This window comes from Benincasa hispida, chromosome 8 (assembly GCF_009727055.1).
Source record: "Benincasa hispida cultivar B227 chromosome 8, ASM972705v1, whole genome shotgun sequence".
NCBI classification, from domain to species: domain Eukaryota; kingdom Viridiplantae; phylum Streptophyta; class Magnoliopsida; order Cucurbitales; family Cucurbitaceae; genus Benincasa; species Benincasa hispida.
The window spans coordinates 33,190,605-33,215,428 of record NC_052356.1 but is presented as its reverse complement, the minus strand read 5'-3'; the positions used below and the strand labels follow the sequence as shown (position 1 = coordinate 33,215,428).

Below are 24,824 nucleotides of genomic sequence, written 5' to 3'. Positions count from 1 at the left end.
TTGTTCTTGTCTTAGTTATTTTTTAATCTTTCCTAATTGCATGATTTAATTTTTAGTGTATTATTTAAATTTATCATTGATTAAATTGTCTTTAAATTTGAAATTATCATAGCTTGCATGATTTAAATTTTGTCTTGCATAAATTTTCTTTAATCAAATTAGTGGGTTAACTTTATTGAGCATTGTTTGAAGATAAAATTATTTTTTAAAAATTGGTAGTCAACCCTATTCATCCCCCTCTAGTATTGCCTTTAGATCCTACATTAACAAATGCTGAACTTTTAGAAATTATAATACAAATAGAATAAGATTAGAATAGAAAGATTTAATTATTATAAAGTACCTTGGGTTCAAAGAATAAGCCAAATAATGGAGTGGACTATTATTCTTGTTTCAACAATCAATGATAATATTATGGACAACCCCAAAAAGGAAGAGTCTTCATCTCCACGTTTTCCTTCGTGCCTATAAATTGCAGTCTTCATCTTTTCAATTGTAGTATCCCAAATGTCATAAACTAATGAAGGGTAGGTGCATCCGTATCATAGATCCAAATCATTTCGTATATAGGTGAAGTGAAGGAAATGATATAATCAATTTTGTCCCACCAAACATCATCCAAAACCAGTCCTTTCACATATCTTGCTTTTGCCACATCATCCTTTCGGTAGTATATCCATTTGTCACTAATGACCATAGCTTGCAACCCACCTTTAATAAGCTTGAACATTTTAAGCATGATAATGACTGATGCAAAACATATTTTTGCTACAGAAAGTAATCTCAAAGATTTGAACTCATTAAAAATAGCAAGCCTCATCGAATGATTCATAATAAAAATCTTCATGACCATCACATCACTAGCAATATAAGAAATCCAACTACATTCCTCATAGACAAGTAAATTGTTTTCAACATATATTCTTCAAGGCAAGATTAGATGTACTACACATAGTGTCCATACAATCGTAAAAAACCGTGATTCAATAATTTGCCCTGCACCCTAGGAGCATTATCAGTATCACTTGAATTACACTTTGAGGACCGACTTCACAAGTCACTTCCTTTAACAGATCTGCAATAAAATATTTATCTTTCATCTCACCTAAGCAATCTGCTGCTTTTAAAAACATTGGTTGACTATTTGTGGTTACCATAAAGTTTATCAAAGGTCTCATTTGCAAGTCACTTCAGCCATCACTCGCAATAGTCACGCTCCTTTCCTTCCATGTATCTCTGATGGGTTGTAATAATCTTTGAATATTTGCCTTATATCCATAGGCAAGTATCTTGACAATAAGTTATTTGTAGCATAAGTGTATGAGTTTACATAGTGTGGATTTCTTAAATGAAAAGACAATCTTGAAGGATAAAACATATGTGCAATAAGTGAATATAATTGGTCCCTTGATGGCATATTAATTGATATTTCTATTGCACACTTGGAGCACTTTTCCTTTTCTTTTGCTCAAAGGTAGAAGGAGAGGGAGATTTGCTCACATTAATTCCATCAGAAGGTATAAATGGAGGTGGTCGAGGAATATTTTTTTGGAGTCTATTTAGTCATACGATCTTTCACCTCATCTTCGAATCTTTGCATGTCGACCTTATCTTGGGGGTAACTTTACTATGCACTCAAATTCCATAACCATTCAAGCTTAATAAATGAGCTCTAACCCTTGTATAAGAGCTCTTTTTTTAGCAATGACAAAAAATTACATTGCCAATAAATGTTTTCACTCACTTTATTCAATCTTTGATTATTTGTCACAAATTGCCAAAGTCATTTTGATTCATCTTCAACAATAGAAGGTGAGATTGTAGTTACTATTAAAGGAATCATGATGTTTGACCACTATTACTAGATGTAGATGTGGAGGAAGATGTAATCTAATATAGAAAATTGAATGGACGGGTTAAAAAGAATATAACCTACTAGTTACTAATATTCTTTTTCATTCCTACTTTTTTTTTTTAAAAAAAAAGCCACTAATTAAAAAAACTAGGGATCAAAAGTGAGAAAACCAAAATGTGCACGGGAAAAAGAAAAAATAGAAAGAAAACCTCGAGTCAGTCGTCCAACAAAGAGTGGTGGTTGTTCGATGGTCAACGACATCCAGTGGAGAGGAGCGATAGTAGTTGTCCAGTGGAGATGGCAAGATGCAATGGTCGACGATGAGGGAAAGAAAAATGAGGGGTTGGCAGCTAGTTATGTTAAAATTATGGTTCTAAATATTTTTCCTTTAATTTTGAATATTAAGATAATTAAAAAAAAGTTAACAAAAATCTAGTGTGCCCTAATGCGTGTCCCAACATGTCCTAGAAAAAAAGGACACAATTTTGTGTGTCTAATACGTGTCAAGCGCGTATCAGTGTCGGACACGTGTCCAACACTGACACTTCATCCAGAATGAAGTGCCCGTGCTTTCTAGCTGCAGCCTCACTTTGTATCGCTTCAGCTGGCCAAACATCCATCCTTCTCGTCGGCGATGCTACATCGACATATTCAAATAGGTTGTTGATCTTCTTCTTCAAGTTTCAGTCAGCGAGCTTTGAACCTCGAGCAACAACAACATCACTAGCGTGTGACGGTGGAAGACCCAAGTCAGTGCGACTCCAATGTGGACCAACAACAAAGGTGCTTCCCTTCTTCAACAACTGTGAGCCTCGACGTGAAACCCACAACATTTGAAAGTTTTAGCAACCCACATGGTCTAAACACCTTGACAGTGACATTTTTCCCTATTTCAACTCGACACTTATTCATCCCTTTTTGAAGTTGGATTTAAGTTAACCATTGCCTAATGACTTCAAATATGCAGAAGTAAGCGATTTCGGACACCAACCAACGAGGTTTTGGTCATTTTGGGTAAGAAACAACAAGTATAGCAATCTAAATTTCTTTTTGACATAGTTTAAGGTTCTTTATGTTGGTGTTTAATGCTTAGAAGCCCTTATTTAAGGTTTGGAATAGTTTCGAAAATACTCAAACATTTTGTAGCAAGGACTTAAATCTGTCTTGGTGAGTTTTAGTTGTTAAAACTTCATTTAGAGCTTTTTAAATTGAATTTAGGTGTTGTAAATTAGTCTTTAACTAATGAGTATACTTTATTTGTAGTTTAGACTTAGTTCGAGGTGCTTGAGTCGAGATCTAACGTTACCTTTGGTAAGATATTCCATATACTCGTTGAGTTTCTGAATAAGCTTTTTAACAAAGTTCTAAATGTTGGAACCGTATTTTATTATTTCAGGAGTCGTTCAATTTGTTTATTAAGTAAGTAGAATTCTATTTGTTGGGCATGTTTGCCTGTATGCTAACATGATGTGTGATGTATTTATATTATGTATGATTATGACTGATGTTATTTTAAAATTGTGATGTGTTCTGATATGGTTGGGCATGCCTTAATATTCGTTTTATTAATTTTAAATGTATGGAATACTATTATGTGACTATGTTGATATAAGCATGTATGTAGATGTTTGAATATATATGGCTAATGTTGAAGACATAATAGTATTTATGTGGTTTTAAGCATCATGCATGTTGTAGAGCAACATCAATGGCCTTATTAGAGTTGGTGCTACGAGATTAAAATGGAAAAAGAATGTGCTATTTTTTAAATAAGAAAACTTTAGGGAATTATTTTTTACCAAGAAAATTCCACATAACTTCCTATGGAGCGAAAAAGACCAACACACAAATACATGGGGAGTCCAAATATTCTTCCAATTCCAAACATCCACAGCTTTCCCTCCTCTCTGCTTTTTGCATAATTCATTCCTTATTCACAAAGCTTCACGCTCCTCAGTAAACAAACCTCTTTCATTCGTACATACCCAATTGTCCATCTTTATTTCTCTCACGCCCCAACCTTTTTCTACTCCCTGTTTCTAGCCCCAACCCATTGATGGCTCTTTAGCTCAGAAGCTTTTTTTCCCCTTTTGATCATCTGGGTATCTCTTGTTTTAGTCTGTTCTTCTTCCATTATTCCTTTACCTCAGACCCAGTGAGCCTATTCTTCTCTGCTGCTTTGCTTCTGATTTCTAATGGGTTTTGGAGTATTGCTTTGTTATTCGACTTTTCTTTTTCTTCTCGTGTGTTGTATGAAATCCCATTTAATTGCATTTTCTTTTGCTATTGATATGGCTTATTTTGTTTCTGTTTAGATGATCAAATTCCCGGGGATGACATGTGAAAATGGGGGGAAATAGGTTTTAGTGGAGAAATGGTGGCTTCTTGTTTCGCATTTCATCTGTTTCGTCTGTGAAGTGTGAACAAAGTTCAGAGAAAAGTAAAAGAAAGAAGTACGAAAACCCACTAAGTTTCTTGTGAAATGGGCGTAGTCACCTCTTCAAGTGAGCGTTTAATTAACAATTTGGTCATGTATTGATGCGCAGTTTTTCACTGATGGAAACTGGAGGAGCCTCGAGGAAACCAACGCTTACGCCTAAGGCTGTTATTCACCAAAAGTTTGGAAGCAAGGCTTGCTACACAATAGAGGAAGTACATGAGCCGCCTCAAAATGGGTGCCCGGGATTGGCCATTGCTCAGAAGGGGGCTTGTCTTTTTCGCTGCAATTTAGAGCTTCCAGACGTTTCTGTTGTGTCAGGAACGTTTAAAAGAAAGAGGGATGCTGAACAATCTGCTGCAGAATTAGCCATAGAGAAGGTCTGGTTATTTGCATTTTAACAATTTTAAGTGTATTGCCCTGTTAAAAATGTACTAGCTTGCTTTTGGTGGATGATGCTCCATTATTTGTGTTGCCATTTATTTTTATTAATAAAATGGGAAAAAATAGCTCTTTCTGGTCTGGTACTCAATTTAGGAGACATGAAATGATAAATCTCATGGTCTCTTTATATTGATGTACAGGCATTTTTTTTTTTTTTTACTTCCATAGAATTAGATATTGCTTGTGATTCAAGATTATATGTACTCCTATCAAGGTTTGTGAGGTGAGCCGAAGTGCTTGCATTTGGTGAGAGGTGAGGCAAGTTAGGCCCTCAACATTTGAAGGTGGGGCAAATGTCTTCTACATAACAGTCGCCATGGTGTGTCATTTAGCACCATTAAGCGCAATATCCTTTAAACAAGGAGATCACCCATTAACATGGAGTCTTATTCATATCCATAATGTGGATCAACCACCTTCATTTTCTCCTGAATTACTAGAATCTTTCATGTTTGATCCAATTTTCCTCATATGAGCACTATATTTTGATGGAAAGAAGGATGAGCATCCCGTTCAGCACGATAAGCTTCACTAACTCAGGCTTCACACTTTAGCTTTATCTGATTAACGAATGAACATATAAATACTTCAGTTCAGTGTATTAGGTTCTACATTGACTTGTGATTAACAATTTAACATTGTACAGGTCGATCTATCAACTTTTGTAGTTTTCAGGTCTTACTCAATGTTACATTTTACTTTATGGGAAGATTGTATACTTTCGTTCCACAAGACAAGATAATTTGATTTATTGTTTATTCCATTGCTTACAGCTGGGCATCCTTACAAGAGCCAATGATCTAACTTCAGAGGAAGCATTCGATGAGTTAGTTGCTCGGATAAACTATTTATTTTCCAATGAGGTTGGTAATTTGCACAGCTGTATTTGGGTCAAAGAGGTTCTATATTTTCAGCTGCTAGTCAATAAGGCATTTATTATACAAAAAGAGAATATGACTTGTTTAAGGATTTTTCCTTTTTCATTCAGCAATTTGAATATGTGCTTAGTATGGTGGATGGCAGTTAGTTTTGTGTTTGTGTCAGTTTTAATAGAACTCATTAGTGTATATGTGAATTAAGCAATCAGGTTAGAGTTGATTTAACTATTTTTCTTCTGTCGCTTGCTTGCTTTTAGCTTCCTTAGTAAATGATATCCAATTTAGACCCTTTGAATTGTTATAAAGATAAGAAAAGCAAAGTGCAAGGGTTTAATTGATTGCCTCCCATGTATTCTAAATTATTCCAACATAAAGGATTTTAATTGGTTAGTTGGGACTGAAATGAACGAACCATACACTATTTCATAGTAACTTAATGGCTAGTACTTACTGTCTCAAAAAGAGAAACATGTTGATCAAATTCTAAATTGCATTTACTCATCTTGACCTTGCTGTTTTGGTCTTCAACCTGTTTACTTTCCAGTGTGAAGCTCGCATATTCTTCAGTCTTATTCTTTTATGATTATCTGGTAATTTGTTGGGATTAACTGAATTTTTCTCAACTTTATCAATTAGTCTTATTGGATCACTTAATTTTCCTTCAAGCCCAGTGTACAACATGGTAAATTATGATCTTAGTTTGCTTCCTCCCCCCATCTTTGTTTAAATTTATGCATATGCATATTGTGCTGGTTTCATTTTGGAAAACAAGATATTTGATGTGATTCTTCATGCTTTCTCTTTAAAATTTTCTTTTTACAATCTTTGTCTCTCTACTCTCTATTCGTTACAGTTCCTTTCAGCTCTTCACCCACTCAGTGGTCACTTTAGAGGTGCTGTGCAGAGAGAAGGAGAGCTTCATTGTTTAGTTCCTATGTCGGTTATTTTTGCTTACGATGCAAGGATTTGTAATTTGTCTAAATGGATCGATCCTCACGTGGAGTCAAATCCATACTTGGTTATCCCATGTATCTTGAGGGCAGCTGCAAAATTATCTGAATCTCTTTCTGCTCCTAAAGGACAACTTTCACTTCAAAGGAAAAATCCATACCCTTCTGAAGTTATAACATCATCAGTTATCGAGCCCTCTCTTTCATCTGAAAGATCTTTGATTGAAGTCGTACGTATTCCACATTTTCTCGATAAGCCTGTACAAAGTATAACCCTTGACCTTTCTCCAACTGGGTATTACCTGGATCTTATTGCCAAGCAACTTGGCTTGTGTGATGCAACCAAGATTTTCATCTCAAGGTTGGTGATAGCCATGATAAATCAAGATGCTGGAAGACGGTTTCTTGGTGTTATTAATGCTTGGTTTTTTCTTCATATGAATGATTTCTATGCGAACTAATCCATCATCTCTCTTTTCATTAGGCCTGTTGGTAGAGCTTCCTCTGAAACAAGATTGTACTTTGCGGCTTCTGAAACTTTTCTATCTGATCTACCTTCTGATCTTCTAGAGTTCAAAGAAGCTCTTCACTTTGAAGAACCATTGAATGCAAGAGCAACTTATTTATGTGGTCAGGATATATATGGAGATGCAATTTTAGCAAACATTGGGTACACATGGAAGAGTAAAGATCTTTTTCATGAGAACATTGGCTTGCAATCATATTACAGGTCTCTTCTGGTTTCTGTTTTCAATTGAATCATCTAATAAGTTCCTTTTTCCTGCTTTTCTTTCGCTTACGTATGCCTACACACACACGCACATGTTGCATTAATCAACAAAGATACCTCAAACTGTTGATAAATGTCATTGGTCAATTAGTGACGACTTCATCTTCCATCGTTACTAGATATATTTTCTTACTGATGCTCTGCCTGCCATGGGTTTCCTTATTGAATCTGCCTTCAAATGTCAATCATTGTCACTTATTTTTGCTTGATGCTTTTTGTTAATTTTTGCTTGATGTTTTTTGTTACAGTCGAACCTTTAAACTTGTGGAATGTAACTGTTTTTAACTCAGGGAAGAACGAATGAGCCCTTTGTATGAATCAGTTAGTTGCAATTCAAATTACTTCAATGGTTAGAGGTGGCTCATGTATAGGACACTGTCACATTGACCTAGAATAGAATCCCTACCATGTGAATCTTGCATTTGACATTTCCTCACCTTTCTTGGTCGATAATGATAACATCAACAATTGCCATTGAGGGCTTTTTCAACAGTTGCAAAGTAAAAGAAACGTTTCTTGGTACATTGCTACTATATAGTATAACAAGATATTCACCTACAGGATGCTTATTAACAAGACACCAAGTGGTATTTACAAGTTGTCCAGAGAAGCAATGGTTACGGCACAATTGCCTTCAACGTTCACCACAAAAGCAAACTGGAGGGGTGCTTTCCCAAGGGATGTCCTTTGTACGTTCTGTCGTCAGCAAAGATTATCTGAACCTATCATCTCTGCCGTGGGTGTTATAGCATCTTCCAAGTCATCTGATAAACAGAACTTACAGGTAACAGATTCAAGTGCAGTGCAAGATCATGCAAATGGAGGCACAATTGCTGAAGACAAAGGACAATGTGTAGAATCAGAAGATACGTTCAGATGTGAAGTAAGAATTTATTCCAAAAGTCAGGAATTGCTTTTGGAATGCTCGCCGAAAGACACCTTCAAGAAGCAGTTTGATTCAATTCAGAATGTTTGTTTGAGAGTGCTTTTGTGGTTGGATGTATATTTCAAGGATTTACACGTGTCTTTGGAGAGATTGACATCTTATGCTGATGCACTTGCCCTTCGATTTAATTCCCAAAGGTTCTTTGAAGAACTAGCCTCCTGCAGATCTGTTCATTCTGGTTTGAACAGTAAAGTTCAAGGAGAAATATCACATAAATCAAATGACTTGAAATTTCCATGTAACTATCTTGGGTATGGAGATTGTTCTCTGAACATTCAAGGTTCAGATTCTGGTATTAGTCCATCTAATGGATCGTTAGTATGCATCAGTTATAATGTAGCCCTCAAGGCTGAAGGCGTGGAAGTTAGAGAAACTATTGAGAAGAATGATGAGTATGAGTTCGAAATAGGCTCTGGATGTGTTATTCCATGTCTTGAAGCAATTGTACAGCAGATGTCTGTTGGTCAGTCTGCTTGTTTTTGTGCAGAATTGGCCCCTAGAGAGTTTGTTTTAGCTGCAACTCTCAATTCTGCTAGGATACTTCACTTGTTAGATTCAAGTTAGTTCCCTTCTCCCTCCCTTTCAAAGTCATTTCAAATCAGGCACCTGGTAATTTCAAGAATAAATACTCTATTTCTGTGCTGAGCTTGAAAATTATGTAGTATTTGAAGACTATCTCCAAAATTCTATGAGTAGGGCCATCCAAGTCTGAATTATGAATCATGTAAAAGGAAAGGAAACCATCTAAGGTTTTAGTGACTTCAAGATTCAAGATTTTTCCAACCAAGTGTTTAATGATTTAAAGACCATTATAATTTTTAATGCTGTACAAAATTATAATTTCAGGATGAACATGCTGTTGATAATTCAACATGCCATTTAGGCTCACTGTCTTGAAGGGCTGAGAAGAACTCTTTTGTCTTGGCTAATTATACTGCAAAGCTTATTGGGGCACTATTCTTTTATACTGCAAGGCTTCTTTAGTTCAAGCATGATAGATTTTGAATCTAATGTTGTATATATAAAATGGAAAGATACAACTGTAATATTCTGTTTTTATTTATTTATTATTTCTTAAAATTATTATCATGCAGGTGCATGTTGCTTGGAATATTCATGTACTTTGTCACGTGTTACGGAACCTTTGGAAGCCAGGATGGAGCAGGCTCTTTTCAGTCCTCCACTGTCAAAGCAACGGGTGGAATTTGCTGTGAAATATATCAAAGAATCACATGCTTGTACATTGGTATGTTGAAACTTCTCGTATTCTATTTTAGTTTATGGATGAAAGTTGTCCTTTTATCTCTACGGATCTCATCTCAGGTTGACTTTGGATGTGGCTCGGGGAGTCTGTTGGATTCTTTACTAAATTACCAAACATCTTTAGAGAAAATTGTTGGTGTTGATATCTCACAAAAAAGTCTCAGCCGTGCAGCGAAGGTCTGGATGTTTTATGATCACTCTGTAGTCTGTTCATCTCTCACGTTCTGTTTTAATTTAAATTGATGTGAATGTTTTAGATGAAGGAAAATAAATCATGCCATACTAAAATATGGGCCAATGGACACAAGGGAGCCATAAAAATGAAATTCCAAGGAGCTGCAACTGTTGAGAATCAAGAACTAATGATTATAATAAACAAGTTTTTGACCCAATTGCCTGGTGTTGACCCAATTGCCTGGACAGTGGCGTTAAACCTGGACTGAACTCCTATTATCTTCCCAATAGCCCTCTAACTGACCTTCCTATTTTTTCCTAACAAATTTTGCATAAAAATATCCTGTTGAACTATTATGCAATCACATAATTATTTCTTCTCTTAGAGGGTCATTTGACTTTGTTTTTCTTTTTTGGAGAATCTTGTATCATTCATCATTATCATCATATGTGTGTGTCTATATGTCTACATGTATATATATTGAGAGAGAGAGCGTTAAAATGTGCAAGAAGATTTTGTTAGGATGCCTCGTAACAAGAAAGCTCAAGAACAACAAAGAACACTAAAACAGTCTTTCGTGAGGCTACTCTCTCAAATTCCCACCATGGAAATTCCTACCAAAATCTTCACACCTAACTCCTAACCCACTCCCTCTATTTATATCTAAAAATTATAACAAACTTCTTAGCTAATTACTAATATGCCCTTGCTCATAAACATACTAATAATCCCAGTATAACCGTAACTAGGGTCTTACAGATTTTCTCCTTAGTTTAGCTTTATTACAAGTTTCGTTTTCCCTGTGGTTTTAGTAAATTTTATTGTTTTGCTTTGCAGATACTTCATTCAAAACTGAGCACAGAACTAAATAGCCATGTGCCTCGTACTCCCATCAAATCAGCAATTCTTTACGATGGATCCATCACAGATTTTGATCCACGATTGTGTGAATTTGACATTGCCACTTGCTTAGAGGTACTCTCCAATTATCACTATTTTCATATCCTAAGTGGTCTGCCTGTCCTTAAAGCTTAGAAAGGAGAAAATCTTATTTTTAACATCCATCGTGTATATTATAAGATGCTGGATTGAATTATGCACATAATTTTCGTCAATCATTGCTCAAATGTCAACATGAAAGGCGCAAGTTGGGTGCTGCCATATCAATGAAAAAGGCAAAAAAAATTAAGCTTGGTTGGCTCACTCTCTCTTTTACTCTGAATCTTTATCTCCTCTGGAAACTTTGGCTCTGAGTACTGTTATTGTGAAATATGGAATGGTATATGGTATTTGTTAAAATGAACCAATGTAAAACTCGGGTCACTGAAAGTACTAGGTAAACTGCAGGTAATTGAGCATATGGAAGAAGATCAAGCGTATCTGTTTGGCAATTTGGTGCTGAGTTCATTCTGTCCCAAACTTCTTGTCGTTTCAACACCGAACTACGAGTACAATGTGATACTCCAAGGATCAAACCTTTCAACCCAAGAAGGGGATCCAGATGACAAAACGCAGTTACAATCTTGCAAATTTCGCAATCACGATCACAAGTTCGAGTGGACTAGAGAACAGTTCAGTCACTGGGCAAGAGATTTAGCCACAAGACACAACTACTCTGTAGAATTCAGTGGGGTTGGCGGATCGGGTCACATGGAGCCTGGTTATGCTTCCCAAATTGCTATCTTCCGAAGAAGATTTGAAACTCGACATGTACATCCAATTGTTGACAAGGCAGAATCAGCTTCCAAGTACCAAGTTATATGGGAGTGGAATAGCAGCAACAAATGAAGAACTACCCTGGAACTGCAATGAAAGTTTGTATAGCTTCCCAAGTTTTAATCACTTGAAGCTTTTTGAATTTTGATCAGCTTTGTACATGACAGTTAGTTAGTCAGACACAATACATAGATGAACAGAAAAAGATATTCGACTCCAAAAGATCATTCTAACATCAAGACACTCATCAAAACTCTAATATATATCTATTAGATCTGTATAGCTTTTCTCAAGCCTATGAGATTGAATTATTGCAAAAGATTTTCTCATAAAAAATCATCTTTGGATCATATATTTCATAAATGCATTTAAATTTAAATTTTTTCAAAGAAGGCTTTTTTAGGGGTTGTTTGGCCCAAAGAGTGGACTTCAGAAATCTGGAGTTGTGAAGCCCACTTCTTGTTTGGTCCACAGATTTCCCAACACCGGATACAATACCACTCTTCCCATAGACTCCAACCGTGATTACCGTTGAAGTTTGCACGTTTCCCAAGCAAACTCACTATCCTCGCTCACCTTTCATTTTTCCAACTTCCTCTCTTCTACTAGGTTCTCTCATCTCTCTTCCATCGATTTTTCATCTTCCTCGATAGGTCTTCATCTCCTTCCCTTTTCTCGCTTTTCATCTTCATCCGATTAGTTCGGGTTTTTTTTGTCTTTAGAAATATTTTATTTCCACTTTTTTTTCTTCATATCTATATTTGTAACGATTTTTTTCAAGATATAGTTATTTTTTCTATTGTTTTTTCTTCAATTTTTAAGTTTCATTTTTCTCTTTTCGATATGATTCGCTAGATTTTCTCTTCTCAGATCTGAGATTTTTTCCTCCATTTTTTTTTTCCAAATTCATATGTTTATTTTTAAACATATTTATGATTTATTTTAAAGATGTGTTTTCTTTGTTGGAGATTTGTAATCTTTTCGGAGAATTATGAATTTTCAATTGGTTTTTATATTTTAAATGAGTTAGATTTTTCTCTTTTTCTCAGACTTGTTTCTATTGGATGCTCATGTTAGTGATTTTCTTTATCTTATTTTTTTTTTCAGATTTATATTTGTGCTGTTTTTAAAGACTGAATTCCTTTTTTGTTGGAGATTTATGTGATTTTTTTTGGAATGTATGGGTTCTTTTCATATCGGTTAGATTGTTCTCTCCTTTTCTATCGAGACTTCGCATTTTCATGTTAGGGTTTTGTTTCATATTTTTTCTTTTTTAAAATCTATCTTTGCTTTTTTTAAAAAAAATATTTGTGTTTTCTAAGATTGTTCTATTTTTTGTTGGTTTTTTTTTTTTTTTGGATTTTCTATGGTTTTTTTTCCCATATCCACACTCTCATTTTTAGTTTGGATTTTTTTTTTTTTTTTTTCCGGATCCTTCCATTTTTTAGATACTTTTAGTTTGTCTATTTTGCAGATATGTGTGAATTTCTAACCTCTCTCCCCCTACCACTCCAAGAAAACAAGAATTAGTCCTTTGCCACTTCCTTTCTTACTTATCCTCTCATCTAATGTAGCTTCCTTTGCTTCCATGTAAACTCAAAGGATAGCTTGGTAGAGGACAATTTGTTTTTGAAGCTTGGTGAGGGCAGACATTAATTGAAGGTTTGTTCCTTTTCCTTAAAAATCGGTCAATGATGAATCATGCACATTGTTTGATTTTTATTTTTGTTGCATGAATTTCTTTTCTTTTCTTTTTTTTTTTTCTTCTTGATGTTGCTGGTTGAGATTTGTTTTCAATACTAATGATGCTCGATGTGTGTATTTGTTGGTTTGATTTCCTCTCTATATATGAGATCATAATGTTCAAACATGTGAGAGAACTCCACTTCCATCTTCATATCATATCTTTGTTGGTGAGTACCCTTTTTCACAGAGGTTACCATATTTTTCCTCTTTTGTATTCACGTCTCTTCTTGTCTTGACTTCTATTCAACCACCAACCGTCTCAAACTTAATCTCTTACTAAGCTGATTATTTTTAATATAATTTTTTTTTATAAGTCCATACCTTTGCTCGTCTACCTTGCTAATTTTTTTTCCACTTTACATTATTTGCAAGGTTACAAACATTTGTATGGTATCTTAGTTTGAGGTAATTTGTGAATTACGAAAATTCTAGGTTGGTTATGTGTTTAGTTTGTATTTGTACTGAACGCTAAATTGAACTGTTTAGTATCTATTTTTATATGAACTTTTGACATTTTCGATCATTGATTTTTTTATTATATACAATTGTTTGTGATTGTTGCATGAATGAATATCATTTTTTTTTAAATTTTATTGTTGTTGCATATCATTGACCAATTCTTTTATTCTAGTAGAAAGCACATCATTTGTTTTTTTCATTTATGCAAGTAGGAAAAACCATATTTTATTTTCCTTAATTAAAAGTAGAAACAAGTTAAATGGTTTATTACATTTTTTTTTTCAAATACCACACTTTCAAAATTTTCTAGCATATAGTATGAAAAATCAATTGTTTTTTTTTTTTTTCTAAATTATATTCTTACTCATTTAATAACTTTTTCAATTAAGAAAACGGAGAATATAAATAAAATATAAAAGAGTTTTATAATTTGTTTAACTAAGAAAAACAAAATTTATACATCTTTCATTATTTATTTTTTCAAAGACCATACTTCTTTTAAAAAATATTTTTATAGAAAATAGTAGAAAAGATAAATTAAGAAAATATAAAAATATAAATAAAATCGAAAAGGGTTTCACAGGTTATTTATTATTATTATTTAAAAAAAGACAAAATTTAATTAAGAAGACAAAGATAAGAACAAAATAGACAAGGGTTTTATAATTTATTTAATCAACTTTTCATCTATTTACTTGTTTTTTCAACCAATGCCCAATGATAAAAGTAATAACATTCCACCCGACTTAAACCCTTTTTATATTTTATATTTTTATTTATTTATTTATTTATTTATTATTATTTTTGCTATTTCAATTAGATTAGTGGTTTGAAATTAGCATAATTTGTTTAAACTTGTTCCATCTTTCTTTTTTAGGGATAACTGTTTGTGTTTTCCCTTATTATGGAAACCCATAAACTAATATTAGAATATTGACCGTCATCACAACAACCCAGCGTCAAACATTACTGCTACTAGAACTATTACTTAACGACCATTGTAGGATAGAACAATAGTACTCACCTTACATTAGACATCAAATTAGGCAATTGTCATTCTTTCGTTGATATACGAAAGTGACATATGTTGTCGTGAGAGTACAAGAATGGATAGAAAATGGTTCACCATCCTTTGCAATATACTTAGAACAATAGGTGGTTTAAAAGGGACTGAATACATAGACGTGAAGAGATGGTTGCCATGTTCTTGCACATCCTCCCACGATGTTAAGAATCGAATAGTTCATAGACAGTTTATAAGGTCCGGTGAGACAGTCTCTAAGCATTTCCAATTTGTACTAAGCACTGTCTTACATCTTCACAAGACTTTGTTAAAAAAAAATGGAGCCAATCACAAACGCGTGCACTGATGAAAGATGGAAATGGTTTGAGGTATGAAAATTTCTCATAACCATCAGTTATGTGAGGAGGCAGATTTAGAGTGCTAGATCATAACTCCTATCATGTTCCTTGTTCACTACTTAGAATGGTTTAAGTGCTTTGGATGACACATATATCAAGGTCAATGTATCTGTTGTTGATCATCCGAGGTATAAAATAAGGAAAGGTGAAATAGCAATGAACATGCTTGTTATTTGCAATATGAATGGAGAATTCATATTCGTCATGCCAGAATGGGAAGGGTCTACATCGAATTCACGTGTTCTGATGGATGCAATAGGACAACCGAATGGGTTGAAGGTTCCTAAGGGTAAAAATACAAAAATTTTCGATAATGGAAGGATATGTTAGATACTTCACTAATTCATAAGGTCATTGATTAAATGGATCACATTGAACATGATATTAATACCCAAATGCAGAGGGATTCTTGGAACCATATAGAGAAGAGCAATATCATCTATCTGAATGGCGTGGAAGAGGGAATTCCCCGACTAATCCAAGAGAATTTTTTAACATGAAACATTCAATTGCGAGTAACGCAATCGAAAGGACATTTAGTGTGTTGAAAGGCAGATGGGCCATTTTTAGAGGAAAATCATTCTATCCAATTCAAATCCAGTGTCAGACCATAATAGTATGTTGTCTAATTCACAACCTTATCACTCAAGAAATGGGTGAAAGTATGGATATAGGGTTGGAGGCATTCAGGGGGAAGAAGAATTAACTTTAAATGCTAATAGTGGATCAACCGTTGATAATGGATATACTATATCATTCATTCAAACTTCTAATAAATGGAGCTAGATGAGAGATGATATATGTTTATACGCATGTTTGCTGCATGGGAACAATCATAAACTTAGGATTTTAGTTCTTTTTATTTCAAGTAGCAAAGACGTGAATTTACTCATGGTGTTATATTTCTTATGAACTTATGTTTGACATCAAATGTTTTAACATGAATGTCATATTAATCATCAAATATATGTGATGTTAAACTAACTATCTTATAAATGTGTTTCAATATAACAAAAATAGTAGCATAACATCAAATTCAAATGAATATAATACATGTATAGAGATGACAGTATGTACCGAACAAAGAAACACACATGGAATAGTTATGAGGATGCAAAGTTGGTGGAATGTCTTCTCATGATGGTCGAAGAGGATGGTTGGAGGTCAGACAATGGAACATTCCAACCCTTTTTATATTTGAGAGGGAAGCTACCAGGTCGTCCCATCTAATCAACAAGTATGATCGACTGCTGGGTAAAAAACCTAAAAAAATGATACAACACAATCTCAGAAATGCATGGACCAGGTTGTAGTGGGTTTAGATGGAACGACGACCTCAAATATGTTGAGGTAGAGAAGAAAGTATATGATGACTGGATGAAAGTGAGGCTACAAATTTGAATGAAACAAAAGTTAACATTGAAGTTGCTACTAATTTAATATGTTCGATCACGCAAAGTCATCCTACTATGAAGGGACTATTGAACAAGTCATTTCCTCATTTTCAGAACCTGACACTCGTATATGGAAAAGATAGAGCAATTGGAGTAGGCATACAGATGCTAGGAGACGCGACATCCAATGTTGGTGATAATTTGGGCCTAGATGATGTGGACATGAGGAGAGAATCACAAGAAGTCCCAGTTCCCCTAGAGTCAATAACATGAACAATGCATATGATGAAGAAATGCCCAACACACCGACTAGTGCACACACCCTAGGAGCAACGTCCTTAACAGGTAGGAAGCGGAACAAATTTCATACCACACTGAAATGTTGGAGTTCTATCATAGGGCAATAGACATGCAAACAACCCAACTTGAGAGGATTACATAATGCCCTGTAAACGAACTATGCTTTAGAGTCTGGACGACGAAAAGAAGTACCAGACATTCTTGTTCAATACTAGAGTTTTCAACACGGGACAGGGTGAAGCTCATGGGTATAATATTTAGGAGCCAGGAAAATACTCGCAGTTTCTTGTCGTCCCGATGGAGTTCAAAGTTATCCACTGCATAGAGTTGTTGGGAAGGTGTGAATGCATAGAGTTGTTGGGAAAGTGTGAATGACGCATATGCTCTACTTGGTTTTTGTTGGGATCTTTAATCGACTATCATATATCCCATTAATCTTTTTGGATGCAAGTACTTATATGTCCCTTCTATCTTCATATTTTTAATAGCTTTTTTGTTGATATAATTATCTTTTTTGGGCAATGATATATTTGTATTACAACCTTGTGAAACTAAATTATAATATAAACATATTTTGTTAAAACTAGTAATGTAATAGCCTCTTATTGGCCCACTGTGTATTAGAGAATTGTTATAAATCTAGCTTATACATTAATTTCAATTAAAATGAATACTTAAGTAAATTTATAAAATTGACACAATAGAAATAAATCAAGAAAGGACAATGTTATAACTTATGGAACAAATTCTTGCTTTTACATTTTCAAATTTGTATGAAAGGAATTAGAGGAAAAAAAAAAGATAAAACCCTAAAACAAAAAAGATAAAACCTAAAACATACTTCAGAACTCCAAGTTTCACAACTCTGCACCACAAACACAAACTTCAGAACTTCAAACTACACAACTCTGCACTTCAAACACAGACTTCATAACTCCAAACTACATAACTCTGCACTTCAAACACAGACTTCACAACTCCAGGTTTCTGAAATCCACTCCATGGGTCAAACAACCCATTAGTGTTAATTTTAGGCAATTTTACCATTTTTTTCATTTATTTATATATATTTTCCTATTTACGAAACTCTTTTAATGTTAGAGAGAGAAAATTCATTTATTATGGATAGAGAAACTGCATTTAATATTATTTTTTCCATTTTCAACTAGAGAGAAAATACATTTAATATAATTTTTTTTCTTTTTCGATTTGAGAGAGAAAATGCATTTAATATGATTTTATTTTAGGGTTCTGGTTTCAAATTTTTGTTTTTTCGCTTTTTATGTATATATACGAGGCTCATTTCAAATATTTCTCAGGTTATTTCAAATGTATATATTCCACATATTTTGTCATATATATTCGTCTTCTTCATCTAGTTGCAAAATACTTAGTCTCGTTTCTATTGAGCTATATATCTTGCATATTTTTTCATATCTACTTGAGTTATATATCTTGCATATTTTTTCATATCTACCCATGTATATTTAGTTATTTTGGAAATACATACCTCATATTATATGCTACAAATTAGATCAATTATTTAAAAAATAACAAACAAAATTCATGGGCTCTGAAATGTGATATAGATTTTTGTTTATTTGAAATTATGAGATTTGAAAATTAAGTTGAAGCCATATATGTATTGGGATTTTTTTTAGTACTATTAGGGAAATATCTTTAAGTTGTGCTTTATTGAAATTTTTAACTACTTGAATAAAATTTATGATATACTATCAGTATGTTTTATATATTGGTTAGAATATTTGCAAACATTTAACACAATATTTAAAGGTATATTTAAAAATAACCACGAATTTGTCCAAAAAAAAACTAAAAAAAATCTCAATAAGCAAAACGAAGAAAATCTCATACGTGAAAATGGAAAAGAAAATCATATTAATTGCGAAATTTTTGAATGATACAACCATCTATTTGAGTACATTTCAAATATACTTACTAGTATATTTTATTATATTGGTTATGATATTTGCAAACATATAATAAATATTTTAAGGTGTATTTAAAAATAACCATGAGTCCGCCAGAAAAACCAACTAGTTGGCATGAAACCAATTATACCTGAATACATATCAAATATATTTACCAATATATTTCTTATATTGGTTAGAACATTTGCAAAAATCAAATACAATGTTCAAGGGTATACCAAATACTACAATATATATCATAAAACAAGTAGTAAATAAAAAAAATCATCATTTATATCAAATAGACGTGTATATATATCAATTTTCAAATAAACAAAAATATATATCATAGTATATAACATAAAACAAGTAGTGTAAATAAATAAATAAATAAATAAATAAATAACCATCATAATTTATATCAAATAAACATGTGTATATACATCACATATGTGTATTTTTAGGGTTAAAAAATAGAAGAGGAAAAGCGAAGACATTGTTGGCATTGCCCAGCCTCATTTGCCATCGTTCGACATTCTCGCGCCAACCATTACGCGTCCGCAACTTCGTCTGAGTCCCATTGTCATTCACCAAGCTCGTTCGACTCTGTTTTCTCCTCGATGGCGGTGGTCGCATCGTCACCTTCAGCCGTATCGTCGTTCGATTTTTGCAACTTTCTTTTATACAACAACGACGGAGATTGGGTGATAATGAACGAGGCGAAGAGAGTGATTGATGAAGGAGAACGAAAATGGAAAATTGAGAGGAGTGAGTTCGAAGGAATGAGAGAAATTTGATAGATAAGAGGATGAAAAAGAAGATGGGGATGGGATAAGCCCTGATGCATGGGTGCACAAAAATCTAGGCTATTCATAGATGATAGAAATATACAAATCTTTAGACTAATTTTTTTTATTTAATCTTGTTTTATAAAAATAGTGGATGGGGGCTTAGTAGTAAATAACTACCGATATCAGTGAAAATATGGAGGTCCATAAGTCTTTTTTTTTTTTTTTTGTAAAAAAAGGGGATGTTCAAGACATTAATGTAATATGGGTATTTCTTAATCCTTTTTACATAGAAAGCCCTTATTACATTGCATATATATTTTTGTTTGTGTTGTTTGGTGTATAAGGTGGATGGAAATTCTTGAGAATGGAAAAATGGGAATATAGTGAAAATATGGTAGGAATTCTTCCATTTTTCTATCTGCAAAATTTGCATTTGTATCTGTCTTGGCAAGCTACTTGGTTGGATATGATCCTTGGTTCTCATTATCTACAATCGTTTTAAGAGTACATTTTCTAGGTTTAAAAAAGAAATGACTCTTGGGGTTGATGTCCTAAAATCTCGTATCCTGTAGTTTGTACAAACGGTTGTGATGTATAATATATGATATTTTACTTCACATCTTGATTTTGCTCTCAGTTGTTTGTTTTATTTGCTTTACCACAAACCAGTAAACATAAAATCCCTGGTTATCTGTATGTAACTTACGCATGTATGTGGTGACATACAAGTGGATCATGTCTTAAGTGATAACCAAACCGGTCTACAGTATATGGACATAAGAGGAGAACCTTATCCTGGTAACGCTACGGATGCGGCCCGCTTTGTGGAATGGTCACAAGTATTGTGACTTGTCACAAATGGTCTGATCCTGATCATTCGTGTAAGGGACATGCGAGCAGGGGGCATCCTATATAAAGAGTTTGTATAAAACCTGACCACGAAATGTTAACATCTCGTTATATAACATCGTTCATGACAGAGACTTCACTTCACTAGGATGACCATAGGTAACATGACCTCAATCCTAAATGAGTTGGGAACTCCTGCCATTGAGGGTGGTCCTTTGATTTGTATGGGTGCGAATGGTCAGGTCGCCGATTCAAACCTATCATTTTGGGGATTCGTCTAATTTGGGAGTTGGGAACTCAGCTACACAAGATAGAATTCACTCCTTCCCCGAGGCAGGGGCAAGTAGATAGATAGTTCCCTTAAGAGCTGATTCTAGGGCTTGAACGATGTGGCACCACACATCTTATCTTGGTCCGTGAGGTGTTCACACATAGTTGGACTGTGTTGTCTTGTTCATTAGAGGAATCAGTGGTACTTAAGAAGTGAGATGTAACTACAGGGCAAAATGGTAAATTGGCCCAGTTGTACTTACGAGCATCTGTGAAGGGTCGTCGTACTCATGATTGGTTATATCCGATGGATACAAAAATATATCTGTGGTTAGAAGAGTTCAGCCATTGGTCTTTAGTGGAATGCCTGACAGTTAACGGATGGTAGATCTCGTGGCTAAAGAGTTTAGTCAGCTATTCACGTATCGTTGGAGCTTCGAGCCACAGGCCATAAGGTCTCATAGGTAGCTTGGATAAAGTCGAGCATCAATTTTTGGGTCAGTTTGAAATATTCAAATTGACAAGAGGGAGTTCAATTATATATGATATAATTAAACTTGTTAATTATATATGATATAATTAACTAAATGTATGAGATATATTATTTTGGAAGAAATTGGATATAAATATGATTTATATCAAGTGGAGGAGAAATTACTATAGTAGATATATTATATCAAACTATAGGTTAAGAATATAATATGATTATATTCATTTATTAATTAATTAGTTAATTATGTGATAATTGGTCAGAAACTTCTCCTGAATCGTGCGTTAGTGGGAAAATCAAATTCGGCTATTGTAACTGAAGAATAAAATGAAAATTGATTTCATTTTGCAAAAAGTTCAAAAAATCGCTAAAGGTGTGAAAATGTAATGATCGCTTAGTTGAGAGCCTATACGATAGCGCCTTATCGCCTAAACAATCGCACACCTCGCGTACTAAACGATCGCATGCGTTCGCTAAACGATCGCTCAGCTTTTTCTAAACGATCACTTAGCGCGCCGAGTTTTCTAAACGATCGCTTATCAATTACTAAACGATCGTTTAGTAAAACCTACACGATCATGTAGCTTTCTCTAAACGATAAGCATCCGCTATACGATAGTCTTCTCCCACTTGCTTGTCGTTCTACACAATCATCCCTTTCCTCTTTCCTCTACCGATTCTATTAAAGACCACTTTTTGGATTCTCACTTCGAGAATACCAAGGGCTCGAAGTGGTGGTGTCGTCCCCAGTCTTGCTTGTTCGTCCGCTGCCGTTCGTGTAGACGATCGTGCTGCTGGTAGCCGACTGTTTGCTAGGCGATAAAGAACGTAGAGGGTTGCTTCGCTGGATTGAGTTCGAAGTGAAGACAGTCTTCAACTAGTACGTTAACTCAATCTATTGTATTTTATTTGTGAAAGCATGTCGTTAATTAGTGTTAAAATGCATACCTGTTTGTTAGAATGTGTGTGTGATAATTTGGTCACGATGAAATAGGAAAGATCCGAACATGCTCATGGATACTCTTGTTTAAGAGTTCCTTTAAGGACAAATATCAACTTATACCACTAAATTTTGGAGGTTGTATCAATTTAAATCCTAAACTAATAGTTGTATCAATATAAACTCTAAACTTTGGGTAGTATCAATTTAAACCCCAAACTAACAACTGTATCAATTTAAACCCTAATTTTTCATAAGTATATTAATTTAAACTCTGAACTTTTATAAGTATACCAATTTAAACCAATAAACTTTCATAAGTGTATTCAAATAAAACATAATGGAGGGTATAAATTGATAAATTTGTGAAATTTCAAAATTTAAATTAATACACTTATGAAAATTCAGGGCTTAAATTGATTAAATTGATACATTTATAAAAATTCAGGGTTTAAATTGATACAATTATTAATTTAGGGTTTAAGTTGATACAACTTAAGATTTAGCAGGGTAAACTATTGATATTTTCTCAAAAAAAAAAAAAAAAAATTGTGGGATGAGAATAATTTCTAAAATTGTAAGTGGAAAACAAACAATGCTTCCCTTCTCATCCAAATCACCAAAAATCTAACGTCTAGTTATTATTTTTTAATAAAATAAACTCTCTTTATTTTATTTTATTTTCATTTCTCCTGCATGTCAAAAACTTAAAAGTAGTTCGCACAAATTTGTGTCGACTGACGACTAGCACGTATTTTACAAATGTTTATGATTATTTAAAAAGAAAAGTTGAACATATAATATAATTAACATAAAAATAGAAAATATCATGTCTTCTCTATTTAATATCAACATATGAAATAGGGAAAATTTCACCTCAACTTTCATAAACATATCAATTTATATATTTTTTCAATTTTAGTTCGAAAAATATCATGCAACACATTTAATTTTTTTTATTAAACTTCTAAATTGTAAAAAATAATCAATTTAGAATCTTTATTAGGATTATTCAAAAAACGCCAATGCATCAATCCTTGTGTGTAGACTTCTTCAAATTTTAAGAAAAATTCAAAATATTCTTGAAAGAGAATCTAGATTGATTCGTTTATGAAATTTTAGAAGTTTAATTCATAAAATTATATATCTCACATGATGTTTATCCAAATAAAACATAATGGAATATTTAAATTGATAAATTTATAAAAGTTTAAATTGATAAAATTAATAATTTATGGTTTAAATTGATACATTATTTAAAGTTGAAAAGTATAAATTAACATTTCGCCTAGAAAATATTATTGGTGTTGTTTTAAAATGAGAATAACATACTCCTTACTACCCAAAAAGGAAAAAAATATATTATAAATATTATAATAATAGATGTCCGTTAGATACTCATGTTTAGTGTCATTTACCATGTGTCATATTCTCATTACCCCAAACATTATCTATGTGTCTCAAGATTACACATTATTAGTATACATGTAACCCACCTCCTACTTGTAAATAGTGGCATTTTGCAGGTTTTGGAAGACGTACATACATTGGTGAGGAATCCAAAAGATTGGAAAATTAATGCAGAATTTTGGAGAATTTTTGCAATCTCCATTTCAGTCATTTTAGACATTTTATATTTTAGTTATTTATTTATTTTCTATATAATTATTATATTTTTTCTATATTCATATTTTCGTTGTGCTCCTCAATTTTACAACACATTATCAGCACAAGCTTCTTTCATTTCCTCCGCTGAAGATAGATCTTAAAAGTATGTCGTTTTTCCCATTTTCATTATAATTAATAAATTAAATGTTATTTTGCATATTTAGTACATATTAAATTTCTAATATAAATACAATATTTTGTGATAGTGTTGTCATGACAAACCTTACAAAATTAGAATTCGTAGCCTTGACATTATGGCGATAATTATTTGTCATGGGTGCTCGATGTCAAAATTCACTTGGATGCTATGAACCTTGGGGAAACAATTAAAGAAGGAAATATGACATCCAGTCAAGATAAAGCAAAAACTATGATTTTCCTTCGTCATCATCTCCACGATGGATTGAAAATGGAGTATCTTACAAAGATCCTGATATCTGGTAGAAAAAATTGAGAGAGAGATATTATCATAAAAAAACAGTTATTTCTATTAAAGCTCGTTATGAGTGGATGTTGTGATATGTTAAAGAAAACATTTTCTACATTTCATGTCTCGAATATGCTCCTGCAGCAACAATACTGAGAAAATAGTTTCAAACAATATTCTGAACTAATTTCATGTCTTCTCGTGGCTGAACAAAATAACGAGTTATTGATAAACAATCATGAATCTTGACCAACCGGAACGACATCATTCCCTGAAGTGAATGCTGTGAATTTTAATAATAATCGTGGTCGAGATCGTGGTTATTGTCGAGGTCATGACCTTGGTAGAGGAAAAAATAATTCTTCTTTTTATGGTAGACATTATAATCATCCAAATTTCAAGAGAATCACACGAAATGATGCATAAAGGAAAAGCTCCATAAGATAAGAATTCAAAAAGTGATGAATAAAAATGCTTCCGATGTTGTATGACTGGGCATTGGTCACGTATTTTTCGTACATTAAGCACTTAGTTGATCTATATCAAACTTCCCTGAAGGAAAAAGGAAAAAATGTGGAAGTAAATTTTGCATACTAGGATAATGATATATTTGACTCATCCCATATGACAAATTTGAATGTGGTGGACTTCTTTGAATCTTCTGAAAAGAAGATTGGCACTGT

General features: G+C 33.4%; 1 protein-coding gene across 2 annotated transcripts; it reads left to right on the top strand.

Moving 5' to 3' along the window:
• Positions 1-3,705: 3,705 nt before the first annotated feature.
• On the top strand, positions 3,706-11,715 carry LOC120083182 (small RNA 2'-O-methyltransferase). 2 transcript variants are annotated; one of them, XM_039038819.1, is made up of 11 exons: positions 3,706-4,010; positions 4,171-4,308; positions 4,402-4,672; positions 5,510-5,599; positions 6,468-6,925; positions 7,049-7,294; positions 7,916-8,859; positions 9,395-9,546; positions 9,624-9,740; positions 10,576-10,713; positions 11,086-11,715. In XM_039038819.1, the coding sequence occupies exons 3-11, from the start codon at positions 4,412-4,414 to the stop codon at positions 11,524-11,526; spliced, it is 2,847 nt and encodes a 948-aa protein (XP_038894747.1). In that variant the 5' UTR covers positions 3,706-4,010; positions 4,171-4,308; positions 4,402-4,411; the 3' UTR covers positions 11,527-11,715. The 2 variants fall into 2 exon arrangements, with proteins under 2 accessions (XP_038894747.1, XP_038894748.1); XM_039038820.1 differs by having other exon boundaries at positions 3,706-4,062.
• Positions 11,716-24,824: the final 13,109 nt, after the last annotated feature.